The 23,155-nt window shown below is 37.2% G+C and overlaps 2 protein-coding genes across 2 annotated transcripts; one reads left to right on the top strand and one right to left on the bottom strand.

The window, feature by feature from the left end:
- Window positions 1-3,840: 3,840 nt before the first annotated feature.
- Window positions 3,841-21,905, top strand: LOC109418247 (sperm axonemal maintenance protein CFAP97D1). Its single transcript, XM_019692406.3, has 2 exons — window positions 3,841-4,215; window positions 21,195-21,905. Exons 1-2 carry the CDS (start codon window positions 3,947-3,949, stop codon window positions 21,520-21,522), a joined length of 597 nt encoding a protein of 198 aa, XP_019547951.2. The 5' UTR covers window positions 3,841-3,946; the 3' UTR covers window positions 21,523-21,905.
- Window positions 21,725-22,387, bottom strand: LOC109418249 (small ribosomal subunit protein uS19). The gene has a single exon (XM_019692407.3). It carries the CDS (start codon window positions 22,265-22,267, stop codon window positions 21,818-21,820), a length of 450 nt encoding a protein of 149 aa, XP_019547952.1. The 5' UTR covers window positions 22,268-22,387; the 3' UTR covers window positions 21,725-21,817.
- Between the last annotated feature and the right edge of the window lie 768 nt (window positions 22,388-23,155).

Below are 23,155 nucleotides of genomic sequence, written 5' to 3' on the forward strand. Positions count from 1 at the left end.
ACCCCCCCTCCCCCCTCGTAGACTTTTGTTCATACAAAATTTTCGAAATTTGTATGGAGCGTAGACTTTTGCCAGACCCCCCCGTCCCCCCCTAAGAGTCTACGTAGTTTATGGACAGCCCCTTATTAATAGGTTCCCACTTCATGAGCGCAGGGTGGGCGTTAGTGCTGAGCAGGAAACTAACTTCCGATGCCAATCTGTGTTCCCCAAGGTTCGACCTATGGACTTTGCTCAGTCCTAGGATCTCAAGCCTCATGCGGCATGCCTCATTGCCTAGTTATGCCAGTTTACCCTGCTGGGCTAGGTAGGGTTAATACATTCCAAGTTCCAATTATTGTTCGTTGTTTCGCGCTGAAAGTCGTTGCCGTTAAATCATTTCGTAATCTTTAATTTTCGGTTCCTGTAACGTTTTCGGGTTTCGGGAACAGTAGGAAGGTCCCCTATCCACCGTGGTGGGGCTGCCACCTTAGCACGGTGTGTCTGGTGGACAACATTATTTAAAAAAAATCGGTATCGCTAAAATACCCACCAAACGAAAGCTAAGGGTACCACCTTTCATTTGAGACTTAAATGAGAAAGTTCTATCGGCGGGTCTAGAAAATTTTTTTTTTGAAATAGTGTGATATTTTTTGTATTTTCTCGAAGTACTAAGTAATAACGAAAAACAGTTTGTCCATTGCCAACATGGCTTTCCGACGGAAGATTTTTTATTTGATGTTAATTACACTTCCCACAAAAGCATAACGGTCCCATGTTAATAAAAAAAACAGTAAACAGTAGTCAGTTTCGTGGTTCTGAGCAGTAATGCTTAAAAAATGTAATAGTTTCAAGCAGGTGAACATGGTGAGTTCAAATTTCAATTTACATGTGTACCGCATCATGCTCTAATACTCGTAATTATTATTAAATCACCGTGTTCATCCTTATAGAATGCATTTGACAAAACTTTCAATTATTTAAAGAATTTTATTATTTTCTCTATTGAGCAATGCACGATATAAGCACAGACAAACAGACGTAACACTCTTCAATAGGGCTTGGCACATGCATTTAACGATGAATTTCAATTTCGTTTGATTTCCGCGATTCTTTCACCAGAGGTGCTAATGTTCGATCGCTTTGATATTTGCAAGTGTACACGTTGCTGAATGATACAAACGAAACTTACAGGAGACATGTATAAAAGTGTGCGTGTTAGGCAAACGTCAAATCGCATCCCATCATGACCGACAGTGTCTCGCGCGGTTCTACCAATAGGTGGATGCATGTTCATGAAAAAGACAGCAAAAAAAAAATTAATGCATTTTCTCTAAGAGTTACGTCTTCTTGTCTGTGATATAAGGGAATGGCTGTGTGTTCTAAATACCATGAATAGGTTAAAACTGTAAACTGAACATGTTATTGATACTTTTACTTTATAAACAAGTTCTACAAATCTCTAGGCACAGAACATTGCCAATTTATTTGACTGAGCTGTTTTAAGTGAAAAACATCCTTAAGGCCACGATGTTAGATGCTAAGATACTACAATTAATTACAAGACGACATACTCTTTCCAGAATCCTAAGATGGCCGCAACTCGATATTTTCTGGAATCAAATCTATAAAACGCGTCTATTTCTAATGGGGCAGGTGGGTCACGACATATAATTTGAGAAAGGCGGTCCTACAATAATGGAGCAAAACTTAAATAAAAATTGCATAGATTTATTTAGTTTTTTGGTAAAATAGGTACTTTTTCATAATATCTAATTGTTATCCGAGATTTTTTTTGTTCTCAAAGCCGTCATTAACATATATGATTATAATCATTGAAAAATCTAAAGTGGTTTTCTCGTCCAATACTGATATTTTCGTATCAAAAATGTATTTACTGTACTGTTGCAGGAGAATGGAGTACAGTGATTACATTTTCAATGCAAATATGAAATCTCCCTTTTGCATCTTTAGCAGAACTGCAACGAGCACCATCTTTTTGCATCATCGGTAGTAGTGCTAGGTCTGCCGCGTTTGCTCCTAAATAAAGAAGAAACTGTAGTTCTTGCAGCACTACATATTTCGCAATTACAGCAAATATCAATACTCTGCGTAGAAGACTCAAATTGTATTTATACATAAAGAGAGTAATTCTAAAGGGTATGATCTCATCATTGAACGAATAAACTTTAAATGAGTAATTGCGATATATTATCGTGGGATAATACCAACTTCTATATCTGGTATATTTCAGAAAAAGTTGATCAATAATCTCAATAACCTGCTAATACAAATAAAAACAAATTGGGACTTTTCTAAATGCAAGTCTTAGACACATTCCACGCGTTACGTTTTGAGCGCGAATCAAACTTTTGCTTTCAAAAATTGATATGTTGTCATATACATACCAACCAGCATATCAAACGATCAGATTTGGATAGAAGATTCAGTTTATGCTTTCTAATTGGGAATTGGACCTTTGTACTTCGACAGAAAACAAGAAATACAGCGTAACGGGACATCATCGCAAAAAATGACGAATTTTGACCGAACGCCAAGAAATTTGCTACTTCCTAGAAGCAGTTTTCAAAGTTTCAGGTATTGTCGGGCCGCCACCAAACCGGACTTCGCACAATCAAGTCGCGACGCGACCTAACTCGCGACGTTTTTTTAATCATGTCAAATGTAGTGCGCATCCTTCCCGTTGTTGTCAGCAACACAGCGCACTGGATGCGAAACAGTTGCGACACTTGTGGACCAAGAAAATGGCAATTTTTGATTGAATGTCGGTCTTGATTCCAACCGGATAGACAATACTATTAGAAGAATATAGGTAATTATCTTCATTTTGGTGCAAAAAGAATCAAAATCGACAGCAGGAGCCCGGAAATATCGTTCAATGAAGTTCAAAAACCGCGGTGTAGAAGTGCGTGGAATGTGTCCTTATAGTAATAAATTTTTGAAAAAAAAAATTGTTCTAGGACCGCCGATAGATCTTTCTTCTTTTAGCCTCAAATGAAAGGTGGGACCTTCTGGTGGAGGAGCATTTTATACTCAACCGCTGGATGCCATATATGGCATATATAACAGACGCTGTTCGAGCCGCACCTCCTTGGTGAAAAAACGTACAGGACGTACCTCCTCCGTCTAGCTGAAGTGCCCTGTCTTCACTACCAGCTAAGCACACAACTCTTAGCTGGCGGTCTTTGTCATGTCATCGATTGACCCGTGGTAGCATGAGGTAGAGACTTTTTTTTTAGATCTATGTTGTTCTTATCGACTCAACGTTGTGCAGCCCAGAAAAGGCTAATGACCTCAATAAAACATATAATTTATTCAGGAACGCGTTACCTATAGGCTATAGCCTTTCCCGTGTCAATTTTGAAGGGAGATATTACTTTGAACATGATATTCTAACCAGAAATCCTTGGGATACCATTGGGGCCTTCCCTAGTGAACTAATAATTGGAAGTGTGTAGGCAACACCAAGCTACGAAACAGGCTCTGTACCAATAAGGATGTAAAGCCATAAAGATGTAGAAAAGCCCATGGAACAAATCTATGTATATTTTAAGGAGTTCGACATATAAATTCCGATAGATTGTAGTTCAAGGTTGCCAAGGGGGCACTCGGCGTCAATAAACTTCTTCCAAAAATATCTGCTTGGTACATACATTGAAAAGCAGGGAGTTAAAAATATCGTTATTCCATAGCCATTGCTACCTAGCACCAGTTAATTATTTATCACTACCCCACAGCTGCGCGCTAAATTAAAATTCGCGTGCCTGTCCATCGCGCCACCATGTGAAGTATCCAAGGGAAACAACGGTAACTGTTTATCTATTCCAATGCGAATCAAGCGAACCGAGAGAGGGGACCTTGCCCGTGTGCATCCCAATCCGCGTTCGACACTGTGACTGTGAACTTGAATCCTTTTTTTTTGGGGTTTCATTTTGGCCACTAGTTTGCCATGTTGACCAAGAAGGAAAAGCTGCTGATTCGCCCGTGGCAGATGCAACGGTACTACAACCATCGGATCAAGGTGGAAACAGCGGTTCCGGCAATCGATTATCATCCGCCTCCGGCCCGGGCGCACATCACCCAGAAGTTGAAAAAACTCCAGAAGGAACGGGAACGGACGGAAAAGATCGAACGGGACAACATTCGGCTGCTGCAGCGGTTGGGTGCCATCATGAGCAAGAAACGACTGGACAACATCTGGACGCACGCTAGGCCTAAGTGAGTATCTGGGATGTCTGATGTTTAACGCTTTTAGGACGTAAAGAAATTTGTTTAGATTTGAATACTTGATGGGCTAGAACTCGTAGCGGAGAGTCTACACCGTATGAAGCATTCGCCTCCACTGGTCTCGGGCCTGGGGTCAATCGTTTCCAGCCCTGAACCCTTAAGTTCTGCTCAACTGCAAAAAGCCAATGCGTACGCGGCCTTCCACGAAGCCGGTGGCCTCTTCCTGGTTTTCTGCTGAATATGGTTTAGCTTGTCGTTCCTGCGGCATACTATCTACGTGCTCAGCCCACCACAGGTTGCCATGTTTTATTCGCTTCATTGTCCATCTTTTTATATACTTGGTATAATTCGTAGTTCATGCGACGACGCCAGATACTGTCCTCCAGTTTACCGCCGAGTGTTGGTCGCAGCACTTTAAGTTCAAAGACTCCAAAGGCTCTCCGATCAACCGTGCCCAACGTTCACGATTCATGGTCGTATTAGGCGACTGAAAGAATCAGAGTCTTGTGCAACGCGAATTTTGTCTTCGTTCGTGTCGTAACGAAAGATGATTTTGAATTCACATCTTGACGCTACTACAATAGTAACCAGAATCCCCATGTTCGGTTTCCGCCGAGCTCACGCTGCTACTTCGTATCCATCGACTCGGCTGAACTCGGAGCTTCCTTGTCCAAGCCACCCAACTACCGTTCCCGTTCTCGCATCGGGCTCGGATCGATGTGCTGTCTCGCTTCAGACAGATGCAGCAAACCTTCGTCAAGTTTTGCTGTTCTATGCCGTTTCCACGCTGATTCGTCAAGGGATGTCGCAAACATTATGCATGTATCGCTTTTCGATACACACAGAACTAAATTCAACAAAGTGAATTAATATTCTAATCCTACCCACTACAATATTCCCCTCCTCTACTCTTGAACTACTATTTAATCAAATTCAATCCAAATCTCATGCAAGTCCAATCCTATGCACATCTTATTCCAATGCAAATCTAAATCCTAGTAAAACCTAATATAAGTTCCATTCAAGTTCAAATCCAATTCAAATCCAATCTAATTCCAACCCACATCTAGTTCAAATCCAATTCTAATCCAAATCCAATCCAAACCAAATTCAAATCCAATCAAATCCAAATACAATCCAAATCTTATCCAAACCCAATTCTAATCCAATCCAATCCAAATCCAATCCAAGTTCAATCAAAATCCAATTGAAATGTAATTCAAATCCAATCCAAACCTAATCCAAATCCAATTTAAATCCTATCCAAATCTAATTCAAATCCAATCCAAATCCCATTTAAATCCAATACAAATCCAATTCAAATCTAATCCATATCCAATCCAAATTCAATAGATATCCAATCCGAATCCAATCCAAATCCAATCCAAGTCAAATCCAATCCAAGTCTAATTCAAATTTAATCCAGATCCAATTCAAATCCAATCTAATACAAATATAATTCAAATCCAATCCAAATTCAATAGATATCCAATCCAAATCCTATCCAAGTCAATTCCAATCCAAATGTAATCCAAATCCATTTCAAATCCAAATCCAATCCAAATCTAATCCAAATCCAATTAAAATTCAATCCAAATTCAATCAAAATCATATCGAAATCCATTCCAATCCAAATCCAATCCTGATCCAAATCCGATCCAAATTGAATCCAAATCCATTTCATATCTAACCCAAATCGAATCCAATTTCAATTCTATTCCTGTAAAATTTCAACCTGTATTCTTTTGAAATTCCAATCCAGATCCAATAATTCAATCCGAATCCAATCAACATCTAGTTCAAATCTCAATCCATTCCAAATCCGATTCATATTCGAATCCAATCTAATTTCAATGGAATGCCAATGTAAATTAAATCCGATTCCAATTGAAATCCAAATCCAATACAATCCAATAAGCTAAACTGAGACTAATCCAATTCAAATCCAATCCAGTTTTAATCCAAATCTAATCCAAATCAAATTTATGTCCAACTACAATTCAAATCCAATCCAAATCCAATTTAAATTCAATCTATATCCAATCCGAATCCAATCCAAATTCCAACTCTAATCCAAACCCAAATCAAATCAAATTCAAAACCAATCCAATCCAAATCCAATCCACATAGTTCAAATCCAATTCTAATCCAAATCCAATCCAAACCAAATTCAAATCCAATCAAATCCAAATACAATCCAAATCTAATCCAAACTCAATTCTAATCCAATCCAATCCAAATCCAATCCAAGTTCAACCGAAATCCAATTGAAATGTAATTCAAATCAAATTCAAATCCAATCCAAACCTAATCCAAATCCAATTTAAATCCTATCCAAATCTAATTCAAATCCAATCCAAATCCAATTTAAATCCAATACAAATCCAATTCAAAACTAATCCATATCCAATCCAAATACAATTCAAATCCAATCCAAATTCAATAGATATCCAATCCGAATCCAATCCAAATCCAATCCAAGTCAAATCCAATCCAAATCTAATCCAAATTTAATCCAGATCCAATTCAAATCCAATCCAAATCAAATCTAATACAAATACAATTCAAATCCAATCCAAATTCAATAGATATCCAATCCAAATCCTATCCAAGTCAATTCCAATCCAAATCTAATCCAAATCCATTTCAAATCCATTTCAAATCCGAAACAAAGTGAATTAATATTCTAATCCTACCCACTACAGTTCGCAGCCTACGGGACCTACGAGATTTCAGCTAGTTTCGCAGACCGTAGTCGCAATCTGTCTTCTCACCTCGCGAATAACATTTCTATCGCATATAGGTATGCGAACATTCAGCGCTTTGGCATGCTTTTTTGCATTTCAAAGCAGAACTATTAAATCTTTTTCTTTTTTCTCTTGTTGTTTTACTTGTTATAACATCCCTTCTGGAACACAACCTTTGCCCAGCTTCAAGGATGGGAACATTCACTTGCAAAAAGTTACACTCACTTGCTGTTTTCTCAGCTCAGAAGCGTGCAATCAAGAAACGATGTATGGACGAATTTGCATTGTGGTTTTGTCTAAAACTTTGCCGAATAGAGTAGGGGTCGCACACGCATACCGAAGTCGTGAGGGAGCTGCAAAGGCAACTCTCCACGAGGTGAATGTAAATTACACTTACCTCGTGAAGAGTCGCTTTTATATCTCTGTCACGACTTTGGTATGCGGCAAAGTTTTAGACAAAACCACAATGCAAAAGTCGTCCATATATCGTTTCTTGATTGCACGCTTCTGAGCTGAGAAAATAGCAAGTGAGTGTAACTGTTTAAAAGTGAGTGTTCCCATCCCTGCCCAGCTTATAGAAATTGTGGTGGTTTACAGAAGACAGACCTAACGGAAGCGGAACTGGTTAGCGCAGCTTAAATCATAAGTTATAACTTCTGCTGTTAACGAATGAAAATGAACCAACATCTAATTGACAAGTATAGACACCCATACTGCCCGAATTGGCTACGTTTTTGCTGCCTTTTCACTTTCCACAGCCTTATCTCTAAAAAATCGCTGGAGAAATGTATGAAGAAATGTTTGTGGGAATTACTGGAGAAATTACCCGAGGTATTACGGAACGTAATCCTTAAGGCGAAACTGGAAGCATTTCCTCACTTTTTGGTTTTTGATTTTTCATTAAATAACGAAGCAATATTTTCAAAATCGGTTTTCGTGCACATGTAGAGTATGGATCAAGGTATCTTCTGATTTTTTTTTTGTAAAGGAAAATGATTTTCGTTTTTGCAGAAACCATTTTTGAACAAAATTTCACGAAAAAATGGTTTCTGCAAAAATGGAAAACATTTTCCACCTCAAAAAAAAATCAGAAGATACCTTGATCCATACTCTACGTGTGCACGAAAACCGATTTAGAAAATGTTGCTTCGTTATTTAATAAAAAATCAAAAACCGAAAAAATGAGAAAATGCTTCCAGTTTCGACTTAAGGCATTCCTGAAGGAATTCTGCATGTAGTTTCTGCAGGGCTCCGGATAAATCCCTTAAGTAATTTCTGAACGAATCCTTACTGCAATCTACGTAAAAATCCCTAGGCTAGAGGAATCCTTGAAAAAAAATCCTGGAGCATTGAAAGAATCCCTATGCCAATCTTTGAAGAAATCTTCTTGAGAAATCCATGGAGGAATTCCTGAAAAAAAGTACTGGGGAAATATCTGGAGCAGTTCAGCAGAAATGGGTTGATGAATTCTAGCATTAATTCCAGGAGTATTTCTAACAATATTTTCTAAAGGAATTTCAGAAGCAATACCTACCAAGAGATTTTCGTATAGGAATACCAAGTGGTAACCCTCCCTCCCCCTGGATATTCAATCTTGACGCGATGGGAGGGCTTAACCCATTAGCACTTTAGTGCCAGTTTATTCACCACCGCTTGGACTTTGAGCTAGATATATCTGGTTTACGAGTTGAGCGCAAGTGAAGGAATCGGCCGTAAGTGCTAATGGGAACCAAAGGAGTATCCGTTGTGCATTTATCACAAGTTCAAGACAAGATATAATTCAGCTTGCATAGACCTAATCTTTGTATTCATTGAATTTTCTCCAATTTAACAATAATTGTTAAATTTAACGTAACGCAAGAGTGGGTAGGGGAGGCCTCTGCGTTACACTCATCATTCATTACTTGAAATCGAAAGTACACAGGACAGGGGACGCTAGGATAAGTTGACTTACAGCCTTACAGATTAGATTCATTACAATTAGAAAATAATGGACTGATTAGGTAAAGATAAAACTGTTGATTATAGGAGTTTATATTTGTATTTCTTATTTTTATGGGTTTTGTGAATTTATAAAAGTTGACAAATAATCATTATCATTCTTATTTTTGACAAAAATCAGTCGACTGAACCTTTTTGTTTTTATATCTTAGACGGTATTATTTCACTGATCAAAAAAAGCAGGAATTTAGTTAGGACTTAGGACGGTTGACAGTGTAAAGGGTTACGATGGATATAATATTACTTTGGACTGAGATGATCACAGATATGCAGAAGACGACTAGCGAAATTAGGAACACAATTTGATACATTATTGACTATATTTTGACAAATAGGGTTTGACAAATTTCTTTACAATATCGAATGGAAGCTCAAAAAGTGTTATCTAACACTAATATGAGAGTTATTTGGGGATGATGCTGGTGCTGTCAATGACTAACATCGGTTATTGACACTATTGGTAATCAGCTTGAAATAATTTTCAGAATGTATTATAAAATAATTGAGGATATTATCTGAATATTGTTTGGGGAAGCTGTCAGAAAAACTAGTTGCCCATATCGGCTAAAAACGCTAGCTCTGGTAGCTGTCTTCGAATAATTTTCAGAAATATCAAATGTTTAAAAATTAGCTACGAAACATTTTTTTTTCTTTTTGCTCTTTGTATATTTCTTAAGAATAGTACTCTGAAGGCGTTAACATAGACATAGACACCCTTTTTTATCTCTGAATGTTGTCCAGTGACCTCGGAGATTTTCGATTATTGAAATATTGTTCAATTACCAAATCATCTTTGGAGCTTCCATTCGATCAAAAAACTAGTGCGATGGGAAAAGTTAAAAACAGTATTTTTAAAAACTACTACGACCCAATGCTAATTACTACACACTTTGCTCAAGTGTTGACGACATCGTCTAGTCCATCGTGAGTATTGGTCCTAGTAGGGGGAAAGTTGGGAAAGGGTCCAGGCTTTGCTATCAGCTGTCCTGCAGCTCCACCTGGTCACTCTTCAAAAAAAAAAAAAAAAAAAGGAATACCAAGTGGTAACCCTGGAAAAATCTCAAGAGGGACCCCCGGGAAATCTATAGAGGATGCCCAATTGGAAAATTTAACAGAGGAATCATAGTGAAATCTCTATTCTATATGAGTAATAACTGAAGGCATTAATAGAGGAACATTTTAAGAAATTCCTAGAAGGATCCTAATAGAAATTCTTGAAAAAATCCCTAGGAAAATCGCTAGATTTATGCATCAGTAGGTTGGCTCCAGCGGCACGTTCTTCTCCATTTGGGAAATTTGTACCATCCACGGAGTAATGAATCATTGCAGAAATATCTACAGAATTCTCTGAATACATCACTAGAGGAGTTCCTGTAGAAATCACTGAATAAAGTCCTACAGGAATATCAACAGGGTGTCGACTCAATTATGAAAATGAATTTTCCTGATATTTCCAGGTTTTTGAAAGCAATTCTAGGTTCAAGAAACTTTAACTAATCGACTAAACTAAACATGATTTCAGATTTCTAGAAATTCGTGGAAACGCATTTTTTTGGGAAATTTCTAGTTCCAACTATAATGACATTTATGGACAACATCCCACCAGCATTTAGGGCGGAAGCACGAGATGATTTTCTGATGGAATTCTTAAAACAGTCCTGGCGATACTTTAGAATTTTCTGCATAATTTGATGAAAATTTTGTTTATCAAGTTCTGAAGGAATTTAACCAGAAAAACAACAAGAAATTACATTTTATTTTTATAAAACTTAAGCTTGGCAGTTCCAGCAGATAATCTTTCGAGTAGTTCCCAACCAAACTTTCTTTAATATTGTCAGAAATTAAACAAATTGCAGTTAACGCTTTTGAACAATCCTCCAAGAAACCATCACGCATAGCTTCAGTTAATGCGCACGAGACCTTCGTTGGCTTCGCAAATGAATCGCTCAAATATATATTTTTCAAGAATTTCGCTAAATTCTTCTCTCAGTGATTTTTCCTTTTTTAGAAATTGCTAGCAAAAATATTAGATATGTTTATTTATATATAGGGTGTGTGTTCCATCAGTAATCTCACGCTCCCATATTCATCCTATTCGAATACAAGCGATTACGGCACCGATTGATTCCGTTCTTTTTGTTTTCATGAGTGCTCACTTCTAACAAAAAAAAAATACAAAAATAAGAAACAAAACAAACAGCGCTTCAATCCTTTGTTTTTCGTAGGATGAAAATGAGAGCCACATGCTTAATAAGGGAACCAATACCCTATTAATAGAGAAAAATGTTTTAAATCAATAGTTTTGGTGATTCTATAACATTCCCCAGAAAACCATTCCCCAGAATACCAATCCCCAGAATTCCATTCCCCAGAAAACCATTTCCCAGAATGTACCATTCCCCAGAAAAGCTTAATATAGGGGTAGGCGGAGCAATATGGACACCCTAAGGTTTTTGCCAACTTTACCTGGCAAGATGTCAAAAAAGTTTAGTTTTTTGATACATGTATCCTTTTAAAGTCTATTTAGCATCTATTGCAAAAGAATGTTCACGAAGAAAAATGATTTATCCACTTCAAAAAATGTTTTGAAAAATGTTAGTTTTTCATGACCGTCTTCAAGCATACGGGGCAGAATGGACAACCCCATGGGGCAATATGGACACCATGAGACTTTCACGAATTTCGTACATTATTTACACCTATAATGGCATTTCATTACAAAACAACTATTATGGATGAATAATACGCCGAAGTAGTTCATCTTTGTTCAGTTAATTTAAATTCAGGCTGTTTTGGATAAAGCTTTGTTTTTGACGGCATGTACAGCTGTGCCTAGAACAACTATTTTCCACTTCTGTCGTTTTTTGACCAATTTGTTTCACCCTATGTCTACTATAGTGAACATTTAACCGAAAATACACTGAAATTGAAGAATTTGGCTGGTTTGTGATTTAGGTTATATTTTTCCCTTGCCGCTTCTTTCAAAAAGGTGAGTGTCCATTTTGCCCCGACAGCAGAAGATATTTCCAAACTTGATTTTTGATATAATAAAGAAGAAAATATAAACATGTTAAGCATGTAGATACAGCAAAACTACTTGCATGTGTTCTAGAAATATCAGGTTTTAATCGACCTGCAATAAATTAATCACTAAATCTTATTTTAGATGGTGTGAAAATTATAATTTCCATGCACAAAAAACGGAGGACGCAACTTTTTCGTGTAAAATCAAGTATAATTTTAATTTCGAATGTTTATTTCCTGAAACTACGTTTTAGACCAATAGACTATATTCTCCATTCATTAAAAGTTCAAAAAAGTTCGCATATTTCAAAATACTGAGGGTGTCCATTCTGCCCCGGGTGTCCATAATGCCCCGCCTACCCCTACTCGGCTAAAAAGTTTAATTCGATACACAAACAGTACAATGTTGATCATAATGATATGTTATAGGCAAGGATTTTAACATTATAGTGTTATTTTCATTTTCATTTTCATTTTGCAGCAGTTGGTGGGGCAATAAGAGCGCAAGTCAATCCAATGCCGAAGATCAAGGAAGGGTAATGGCCGTAATAGTCCGTGCGGACCACATGAACACCATCGGAAGGGTAATGGTATAGGTTGGGGAAAGGTATTGGACTAGACTTGAGACACAATAATGCAAATACGGTAGAAACTGTGAAATTGGTTTCTGTAGTAAGGTTCATGTTGTATGTTATGTCCTTGTCAATTTGTCAGTTAGTTGCCTTAGATTCCCAAACTTAAGTAACGTTACTGTTTTGCCCCATATCAAATATGTAGTCTCTACTCTATTGAAGTGTTATATTAAGCTGTTATGTTCATTATGTCAGTAATTGCTGGTCATAATGTTTTTGCGTCATTTATTGCAGAATATTATTTAAGATAAGTAGTAATTTTCGTTCAAAATGTCCAGACTAATTGGTCTCATTGATAACGCATTAGCTTCATAACTAATAATCATTTACACCTAACAGGATTCGCTCCTAGATCCCGGCAATATACGGCTAAATCTTCGAATTGTTCTGTCAGTCCTACTAGTTTTTCTTGTAGAAAAATGTCACTCCCTCACTTTTCATATAAAACCAACATTTAGAAACGTTAAATTATCTTCCTTGCCATAAGTAATGTTGTCCAGCTTAGTCAAAGAATTAGGTAACAGTTTTCGTCGAGTCGAGACGCATTGACGTCAACAAAGCATTCTAAGTTATTGCTCACGCGTTAGCTTCGGAATAATAAGCAAAATTAAGTGTTGCAACTCGCGCCGGGAGTTAGTATGGACTTGAAAATATCAATGCTATTCGGCTGCAAAATTCGACGAGATAAAAAAGTTCCACAAATTTGCAAAAACAGAGAATTAGAGCTTTTGAAAAGAAGAAAACTACTTGAAAACTAGTTATTCGTTCGTACGCGTAACGTTAGTTAAATTTTCATTTACAATGTGAAAAACCAAGTACAATTTCCCATCCACTTAGTTTCCTGATAAATTCTTGTTTCCCGCCGTATGTTAGTTATTTACCTTTGCACGCTTAGAATTCAGGTTCCATGGAGAGTATTTTACATTTGTTTACTTACATATGTCGATGATACTTCCCCCATAGATTGTGTTTGTTAGCTTTTTGTTGTCTTTCGAAGATCTTCCATATGTTTATCTGAAAAAGCTTGTGCTCATGCACCGTTCATGTTCCGCAAGGATTCGAACCATGCAACATTTTATAGAGAAAAACAAAGAAGGAAAAATTGATTAGTAATTTTTATGTGTATAGTGTTTATGTTATGAATAATAGCAGTAATTGTTTAGTATTAGTGTGTATGTGATCAAACAGGAAAAAAATCGTCACGAATATATAATTTAATATAATTGATGAATAATGTTAATTATATTTCCAAAAAAATAAAATATTTTGTATTTGCAGCATAGCTGGGCCTTTAAAAATTTCAACATTTGATTAGGATGCCGAACCATCTGGGCAGTGGCAACCATCTCGAACATCCCCCTGTCACAACCCAATCAAATCAACATCGAACCAACTGTCCCAAATTCCCGTGCTTGAGTAGATAATGCAAATATCTCACCGCGCAAAAGAAATACGGTCAACCAGTCCAACCAGCCGAGCAACAGCAGAAAAATGTCCAAAATAGAGGCCCCTCCCTAATGGTCCAACTACCCTATATCGACTAATTATTTCCTCAATGTGGTCCACGTCGTCTCGCAGTCATGTGTAGCTATACTTTTTCTTAAACTTTATAACTAAATATTGAAATTAATACAGTAATGAAAATAATGTTTAGAGTTGAAATGAGGACAAATCTGTAATACAATTGATTTAATAATTAAGTTTTTTTTTAACATTCATTCGCTTTATTAAATTCAATTTTGACTGCGAGACGATTGAAGGTGATTCACCCAAGAACGCTTATCGGATGGCACTTTATCCGATGAAGTCAATCGAAGTATGATTCCCCTTCCTTTGCTTAAATCCGCCACCCAAAGCACGCACCCAGTCGGCCATTGAGGAAGCCGTTGGCTATTAGATCGAATTATCCAGGGACATAAGTGGCTTTGATGGTCACTCCTGTCGCACCTATTAATCTAATGTTGTTATATCAGAAAAAATACAACAAAGTAATAAATAAATATGTTTTAACAACACTAGCAACAATTGAAACAAGAGGGCCCTCAGAAGACACTCTTCCCTAGACAATATTGATCCAAAGCCCAGGGATTTTAACATTATAGTGTTATTAGGCGCAAACATCTATTTCTTATACGGTATATCCATAAAAATATTCTGCAATGGTTCAAACGTTTGATTACCATTGTACACAGTTGCATGTTGATCTTTAAACCTATTTTGAAATTTCACAAACTGTCATCATTCCAGTTGCGTTGCTATAAAATGTTTTGTTTTTGACAGATTTGTGAAAATTGTGCAGCACTTCTTTCATGGCGAATAAAGTTTTTAAAGTGATGTGCAAAATTTACAGAGAAAACGCATTTTCTTCTGATGTTGTTCAGTGTACAAGATGCTAAAGGACCAGTTTATGGTCGGTTTCTATTAAAAATATTTTTCTGTCGAAAACTTTGAGTTACTCGGAAAGACTCAACTGACCACGTTTTTCTACGCAAATGGTTGGAAGAATCCATCCCAATGGCTGTTCCTAATGATTCGCTTCAAAGGCCCTCCATTCATGCGGTATGAGTAGGGCTTATCATTATTCCAATACTATGGAATAGAAAAAGTGAACATATAAGCAGTTTTAATGCCAACAATTCTAAATATTTCTAATGAAGAAGGAAACAAGTATCATTGTTTTCCTTTTGGCATTCAAAAACCCAACAATGTTCCTTCTTTTTAAACAATATTTTTCTTAGAATTAAGGCAACTAGTAAAATTTTTGAAATTACAACTGCTTTACATTTTCATCATTCTCCCTTCTTTTCTACATAGGCTGTTCTTTTGAATTGCACTTTTCAGGAAATTATGGGCATTATTACAACCACCGGTGTTAAATTGCTGTTATATTTATTATATAGGGCGGGGCGGGGCAAGATGGGTCGCGGTGCCATTTTCGGGCGCATTACTCATGTTTTGATTATGTTAATAATTTTGTTAGATGACCAGCATGAATATACAAAAGTTTGGGGCATTCATTGATTGAAAAATTATTCATTCTCATTGGAAATTAAAAATAAAATGGTTTTTGCGATACATTCCATATAATCTCCATATAAACGGCCGCGGGGCAAGATGGGTCACCTACATTTTTGAACGTATTTTTGGAGCATTCAAAAGTTATTTATTTTCTATTACAAGACTATCTCATAAATGACTTCAATCAAGGGGAATGAACGTTCAAAATTATAACATAAAATTATGATAATTTTTTAGTGAAAACATCGATTTTCAAGTCGCCTTAGGATCACTCAAATCGTAAAGTTTTTTATGTTCCAAATAAATTTATAAAATGTTTACTAGTAGCTCTTGTTTACTCAGTATGGATATGGAGCATATACAGGGTGTTAGGTTCCTGAGTGCAAACTTTTTGAAGGGTGATAGAGGACCATAAATGGTGAAAAAAATTGTTCTACGCATATGGTCAAATCTCAACCGTTACGTAGTTATTGAACTCCCCATGTTTTTTACTCTTATTGCCATAACTGGCTCTAACTTTAAAATGGTCAAACTTATTGCAGTTTTTTTAACCTTATTCGAAAGATTATTGAATTTTCTATCAAATGGCATCTTTGAACCGATTGGTTTAGTTAAATAACTAAATTTTCTAGAGCAAATAGTTGAAAAGTTGTGAGTTTTGATTTGTTTTTGTCAATTATCTTTGAAAAATGCGTAATAATTTAAAATTCTTTCTTTGGCAAAGTTGTGGCCCCTATTCCACTCTACAATTTGTTCTTCGACATCAAACTTCTATCTCTCATTGTTTTCTTGCAATTTTGATTTGAACGTCGCATTTCAGATCATACATTGGCAATCGTCATGATAAGCACTTTTTGACGCACTGTGCCGCACATTTAAATCGGAATTGCAAGAAAACGATAAGTGTTGGGTGGAGTTCGGGGCAGCATATTAAAAACCGTTTTTGAAGTAATGTTGATCGGCACACTCAAAACTAAAAATATATTCCATTAAGTACATTACGGATGTCTGTATTAATTTTACTTACAGATTTAGTTTTCAACCTGGCAACTCATCCCACGAACATCCTATTTCTCTATAACGTTAACCCTAAACAATGCATCGTTCGGTTAGAATTCAGTGACCATTACAAAGCTACAACAACTTACGGTAGTAGATCAAGTATGCTAATTAATCCGTATAGCATTTACTTCACGTTCAACAACTCCTTGCCTATGGAGAGTATTGCATATAGTAACCTTAAGGCCGGACGGGACGATGGTAAAATTGTCCGCCATTGCTCTTTTGTTAGTAAGATGCAAATCTCAACTTCTACTTCATATTATTGGCTCGAAATTTGATCGTTCATTTGCTCACTTGCGGTGCACAATCGACTAAAGTTTCAGCTACATCAGTGCACTAGAAATTGATATTTGCATCTTCAAAATCGCGAGGCAAATTGTTAGAAAGAGAAGAAAGATAGGAAAAATTACACGTCGTCCCGTGCGGCCTTAATATTATGTAACGCATTTACTTACTACTTCCAGCTCAAATACAAATTAATTTTCAGGTTTAATATACTAAATTCTCATTAGTTTTTAATTCCGAATATCAGTAACGTTTCTATTGCAACAAGAGTTTTAGCATTGATAGCAATCACAATAGCTCATTCATATCAATCCAAAAACCAATATGTCAGCGCCCAGTGTTGACACTGTCGTTGGCGTGTTTTCCCTCGTCACATCTTTCATTCGAACAATATGGATCGCGTCCACGCAGACAACCCTTTCTATCTCAGCGCAACAATAAGAGTTAGAAGTTTGGCGTCAAAAAACGAACTGTAGAGTGGAACAGGGGCCACAACTTTGCCAAAGAAAGAATTTTAATTTATTACGCATGTTTCAAAGATAATTGACAAAAACAAATTAAAACACACTCTTTTAAGCTATTTTGTTCTAGAAAACTTAGTTATTTTACTAAACCAATCGATTCAAAGATGTCATTTGATAGAAAATTCAATAATCTTTCGAATAAGGTTAAAAAAACTGCGATAAGTTTGACCATTTTCAAGTTATAGCCAGTTAAGGCAATAATAACCAAACACATGGAAAGTTCAATAACTACGTAACGGTTGAGATTTGACCATATGCGTAGAACAATTTTTTTCACATTTATGGTCCTCTATCACCCTTCAAAAAGTTTGCACTCATGAACCTAACACCCTGTATATATGCGGAACAAATCTTATATTTTGACGTTTTTCGTTGAGAAAATGGTGACCCATCTTGCCCCGCACTTTTTTCACGGCGCAAAATCGATCACTTTTTAAAACTGCTTGTTTAACATCATATTTTGTATTTAATAAACTTTTTATCGTCTTTTAGTATAGCTAACTAGTGTATTAAAGAGTAGCGGACGAATACAAACCAATATGATTTGTATTTACAAAGTTATGGTGATCCATCCTTAGGTGACCCATCTTGCCCCGCCCCACCCTATTTTTTAATTTCTAAACACATGTGCTTGTGGTGCCGATAATTACCTGAATAGTGTAACTCGAAAGAACAGCCTATGCAGAAAAGAAGGAAAAAACTACGTAGAAAATGTAAGACGTTTTGATGACGATAATTTACTGAAAAGTGCAATTCGAAAGAACAACCTAGGCAGAAAAGAAGGAAAAATGTATGTTGAAAAAGTAAGCAGTTGCGATGCGAATAATTATACCAATAGCCTAAATTGTAAAGGCAAATCATGCTTAATTCCAAAGTTTTTCTTGTCTAATAAGAATTTTTGGCAGGATGTTTCTTTCGGTGATTTTTTACGATAAAATATTTGATTTTTAGCGATTAATATAAACCATTCAGAAATAAAACAATAGTTTTATTTTCTTTCTGGGGAATGGTACATTCTGGGGATTGGTTTTCTGGGGAATGTTATAGAATCGTTTTGGTTGTCTATAGTTTCAATCTTGAAAGAAGTAATTGACAATTCAGAATATACTAATAAGTTGGTTACCATGTTCTAAAACTATTGCATAATGTCCATCGAAAATAGTCTCTCTCGAGTTCTTTAATAGGGTGGGGCGGGGCAAGATGGGTCAGTGCCATTTTCGGGCGCATTACTCATGTTTTGATTATGTTAATAATTTTGTTAGATGACCAGCATGAATATACAAAAGTTTGAGGCATTGATTAAAAAATTATTCACTCTCATTGGAAATAAAAAATAAAATGGTTTTTAGTCATTTTTTTTATGCGATACATTCCATATAATCGATGGTATATTCTCCTTATAAACGGCCGCGGGGCAAGATGGGTCACCTTCAATTTTGAACGTATTTTTGGAGCATTCAAAAGTTATTTATTTTTTATTACAAGACCATCTCATAAATAACTTTAATCAAGCGGAATGAACGCTCAAAATTATAACATAAAATTATGATATTTTTTTTTAGTGAAAACATCGATTTTCAAGTCGCCTTAGGACCACTCAAATCGTAAAGTTTTTTATATTCCAAATAATTTTATAAAATGTTTACTAGTAGCTCTTGTTTACTCAGTATGGATATGGAGCATATATGAACGCGGAACAAATCCTATATTTTGACGTTTTTCGTTGAGAAAATGTGAATTACTTAAAAGGTGACCCATCTTGCCCCGCACTTTTTTCACGGCGCAAAATCGATCACTTTTTAAAACTGCTTGTTTAACATCATATTTTGTATTTAATGAACTTTTTATCGACTTTTAGCATAGCTAACTAGTGTATTAAAGAGTAGCGGACGAATACAAACCTATACGATTTGTATTTACAAAGTTATGGTGATCCATCCTTAGGTGACCCATCTCGCCCCGCTCCACCCTATATGTGGAGCTCAGAAGCTACTATGAGAAAAAGAGAATTGACAATTTTTTTAAACATTGTTTAGTATAATGTATGAGTTGTTCTAAAAACGTTTCAGAAATAGTCAGAAAAATATTCAAAACTTCTTCCAGAAGTCATCTAGTTAATTTCGCTAGAAATATTAACATCAAATCCGCCAGGAGTTCCAATTGATCAATCATATTCTGCGGAAGTTTTTTTTTTTGTCTTTATTATCGAGACTTTCAGCCCGAGGCTGGTTCGTCTCCGAAAGGTTATGAGTCAAAACAGATACAGAGTTGCAGGAACTACGATTAAAATATATCTTTAAGTTCCTTCAGGTATTTTACAATATCTACAGGCAATTGCGAATTTGTCAGGCAAACCTCAATAAATTCTGCTTTACAGTAAGCTCATTTACATGGAATTAAAGAAAACTAGCTTATACAATTTAGATCACTAACGGCCGATTTCTTCACCTCGGCTTAACCGGTAAGCCAGGCTTACCCAGTTAAACCTGGTTTAACGCTTAAGCCAGGGTGAAGAAATCGGCCCTAAGCCAATATTTAACGCTGTCATTGATTGAAAGATTTGAGAATTCAAAATCTTAACTATGCATGTCGACTCAATTTTTCGAAAAGAAAGCATGTAATTGGAGATTGCTGTGGAAAAAGTGCAAGTTAGTATCAACGTCAAGGGTAATGAATATCTGATAAATAATAATTAATGAGCGGGTAGGGTAGAAGCTTCAGTTTTGGCCAGCCCGGAGTTTTGGCCATAGTGCGGTATTGAGCCTGTTGCGATCTAAATAGGCGTAAATTTATTTTTTGCTAGTAGATCCTAATACAATATGATGATTACAGCTGTGAAAACCACACGTTTTGATTAAAAACTGGAAGAAAAAAATATATTTCCTTAAAAAATCTGCTCCCATATATCTATTTTGGCCAGGGTGCTTCTAATTTGGCCACTCCCATAAGAATTACACGTGATTGGCCAAAATAGAAACCAAACTTAAGAATATGGCCAAAACTGCGGCAGAGCTTCTATTTTGGCCAGTGCCATTTTTAATACAAAAATCAAGTATTGGCATGATTTCTGCATTTTTCCTTCAAAATATAGATTGAAACCTTTCTTTTGACGCATTGGTTGTTTTCATAGGATTATTGGTTATTTTTATAAAAATGATTTCCCTTAGACTGGCCAAAACCGGTGCCCGCACCCTAGTTAGTAGCGGCCCAGCCGAAATTTTTATTTGCTTTGAGGCATTTTTGACTGAAAATTTGGGTTGAAATGATAAACATAGAAATTCCCTGATTGTCACCAGAATTCCCTGAGAATTCCAAGTCGAGTAAAATTCCCTGATAATCCCAGGTTTTTCCAGGTAGTAGACACCCTGATCAACAAGAATTTCTGAAGGAATTTCAGCACAAGTTCCTAAAGGAATCCCAAAATCTGAAAGGGCTCTTATAGAAATTTTCAGAAAACTTCTTTCAGTGCTCTCCTTCCGGCTTGTAGTTTTGCAAGCCTCTCGATTTGAATTGCAGCATGAGAATCCATAAGACATAAAAACTTGATGACACTCTTTTTACAAAAATTCCCTGATTGCTATTGGAAATCTCTGAGAATTTCTAATTCTCTTGGTCACAACCTAATATTGGTGATATCCGTAAGATTCGGGTCCGACTACATAATGCTTTGCTTTCAGTTTCCTTAGCCGCGAGTACATCTACCCGATACGTCCGAAAACAACCGGGACAATGCCAATCGACCAGGGCCTGCGACGTCGATCGTCAGCCAGACCCCTTGACGAAACCGGTGCCGAATCGGAAACCCAGGAATCATCATCCTCCGGTCGACCGATACGCTGTAGTGCCTGTAGCAATCGTTCCGCCACCGCCACTTACAAACCGAACAAGGTCGTGCCCGAAGAACGTATTCCCTGGGCGCCGCAGAGGACAACGACCAACCGAAAGCTGCTCAAGGAAGCCGAATCGGAACCGCACGTCTGCTGTCGCTTCTGTTGCTGCAAATGAAGCTCTTAGATCTGATCCCTTTGAGACAGAAACCTTGAAACAAAGATGACGTTTGGACCCATCGTCACAATTCCTAAAACAAAACACAAGAATCACAATTTGTAAACAAACAAGTACTAACCCATGAAATCCGCTGAAAATAAACAGATTTCTCATTCCGGAGGCGTTCTTTTCTTCATTCCAATGATAACTCTTCCAACTCCCGGCGTATTTGTTTACAATCCTTTTTGTATTTTCATCACCGGCACTTCTACTTACAAGAAAAATAATATATCGTTAAACACACCAGTCCGCCCTACTTCAGAGGAATGAAACGGGAGCTGTGGGTGGCACCGATACCGGGCCTACCGTGCTTGACCGGCTTGTAGGTCAGCGAGAACTCCCCAAGGTAGTGGCCGATCATTTCCGGCTTAACTTCGACCTGGTTGAAGGTCTTGCCGTTGTAAATACCAACGATCGAACCGACCATCTCCGGGACGATGATCATGTTACGCAGATGGGTCTTGACGATGGCCGGCTTCTCATTCGGCGGGGCGTTCTTCTTGGCTTTGCGCAGCTTCTTGATGAGGGCCACCGGCTTCCTGCGGGTTCCACGGTTGAGGCGGCGCTTGGCACGGCTGTGCATCAGCTCCATCAGAAGATCCTGCTTCATATCGAGAAGCTGGTCCAAATCCACTCCGCGGTAGGTGAATTTGCGGAACGCGCGCTTCTTCTTAACTCCCTCGGCTTCGGTCGTATCGGCCATGGTTGCGGAATTAGGAATTTAACTCGAAAAATGCAAAACTTTACGAGAATTTCACGCGACACTACGTCCTCACACAAGATGTGGAAGAGAAAAGAGAGTTTGACAACCAATCTGTTGCGGATGTGGTGATACGCGTTTTTTGACATTGCGTAGTAGAATTTCGGTACACAGTTCGAGTTTGCGTTGCGATGTTATTTTTACACTTGAACAAAAATGCTAGTGTATTTTTTACGAAAGTTCAGACTTCATGACAAACTTGAACTCGCCCAAAATCGTATTGTCCTAGGATAGGATACGACAACTAGTCAGCCCAAAAGAGACCAATTTGGGGACCAATAATCTAAGCAACGCGGAAAAACAAGACAGCAAGCTGTGAAATTAGACAGAGAAGTTGCAGGTGTCACATCCTATCCTAGGTATTGTCTATCCGGTTGGAATCAAGACCGACATTCAATCAAAACTTGCCATTTTCTTGGTCCACAAGTGTCGCAACTGTTTCGCATCTAGTGCGCTGTGTTGCTGACAACAATGGGAAGGATGCGCACTACTTTTGATATGATCAAAAAACGTCGCGAGTTGGGTCGCGTCGCGACTTGATTGTGCGAAGTCCGGTTTGGTGGCGGCCCGACAATACTAATCTGTCATTTCCAACAGCTTTTCACTATGGTTGTTCATTAATAATTGGCGATTAAAAGTAGAGGTTATGTCGTGAAAATTTGGAAGTTTGAAAGGGAAATACCAGTTCCCCATCAGTTTAATCATCAACTTTATGGAAAATTTATCGATAAAATGAATTTTTCTACCCCGATCCCACATTAAATTTTATCTGGAACGACTCAATCACTAAAATACTAAATGGGATTTCACAAAACTTAACTTCACTTTAGG

Source organism: Aedes albopictus, chromosome 3, assembly GCF_035046485.1.
Source record: "Aedes albopictus strain Foshan chromosome 3, AalbF5, whole genome shotgun sequence".
Classification (NCBI taxonomy): Eukaryota; Metazoa; Arthropoda; class Insecta; order Diptera; family Culicidae; genus Aedes; species Aedes albopictus.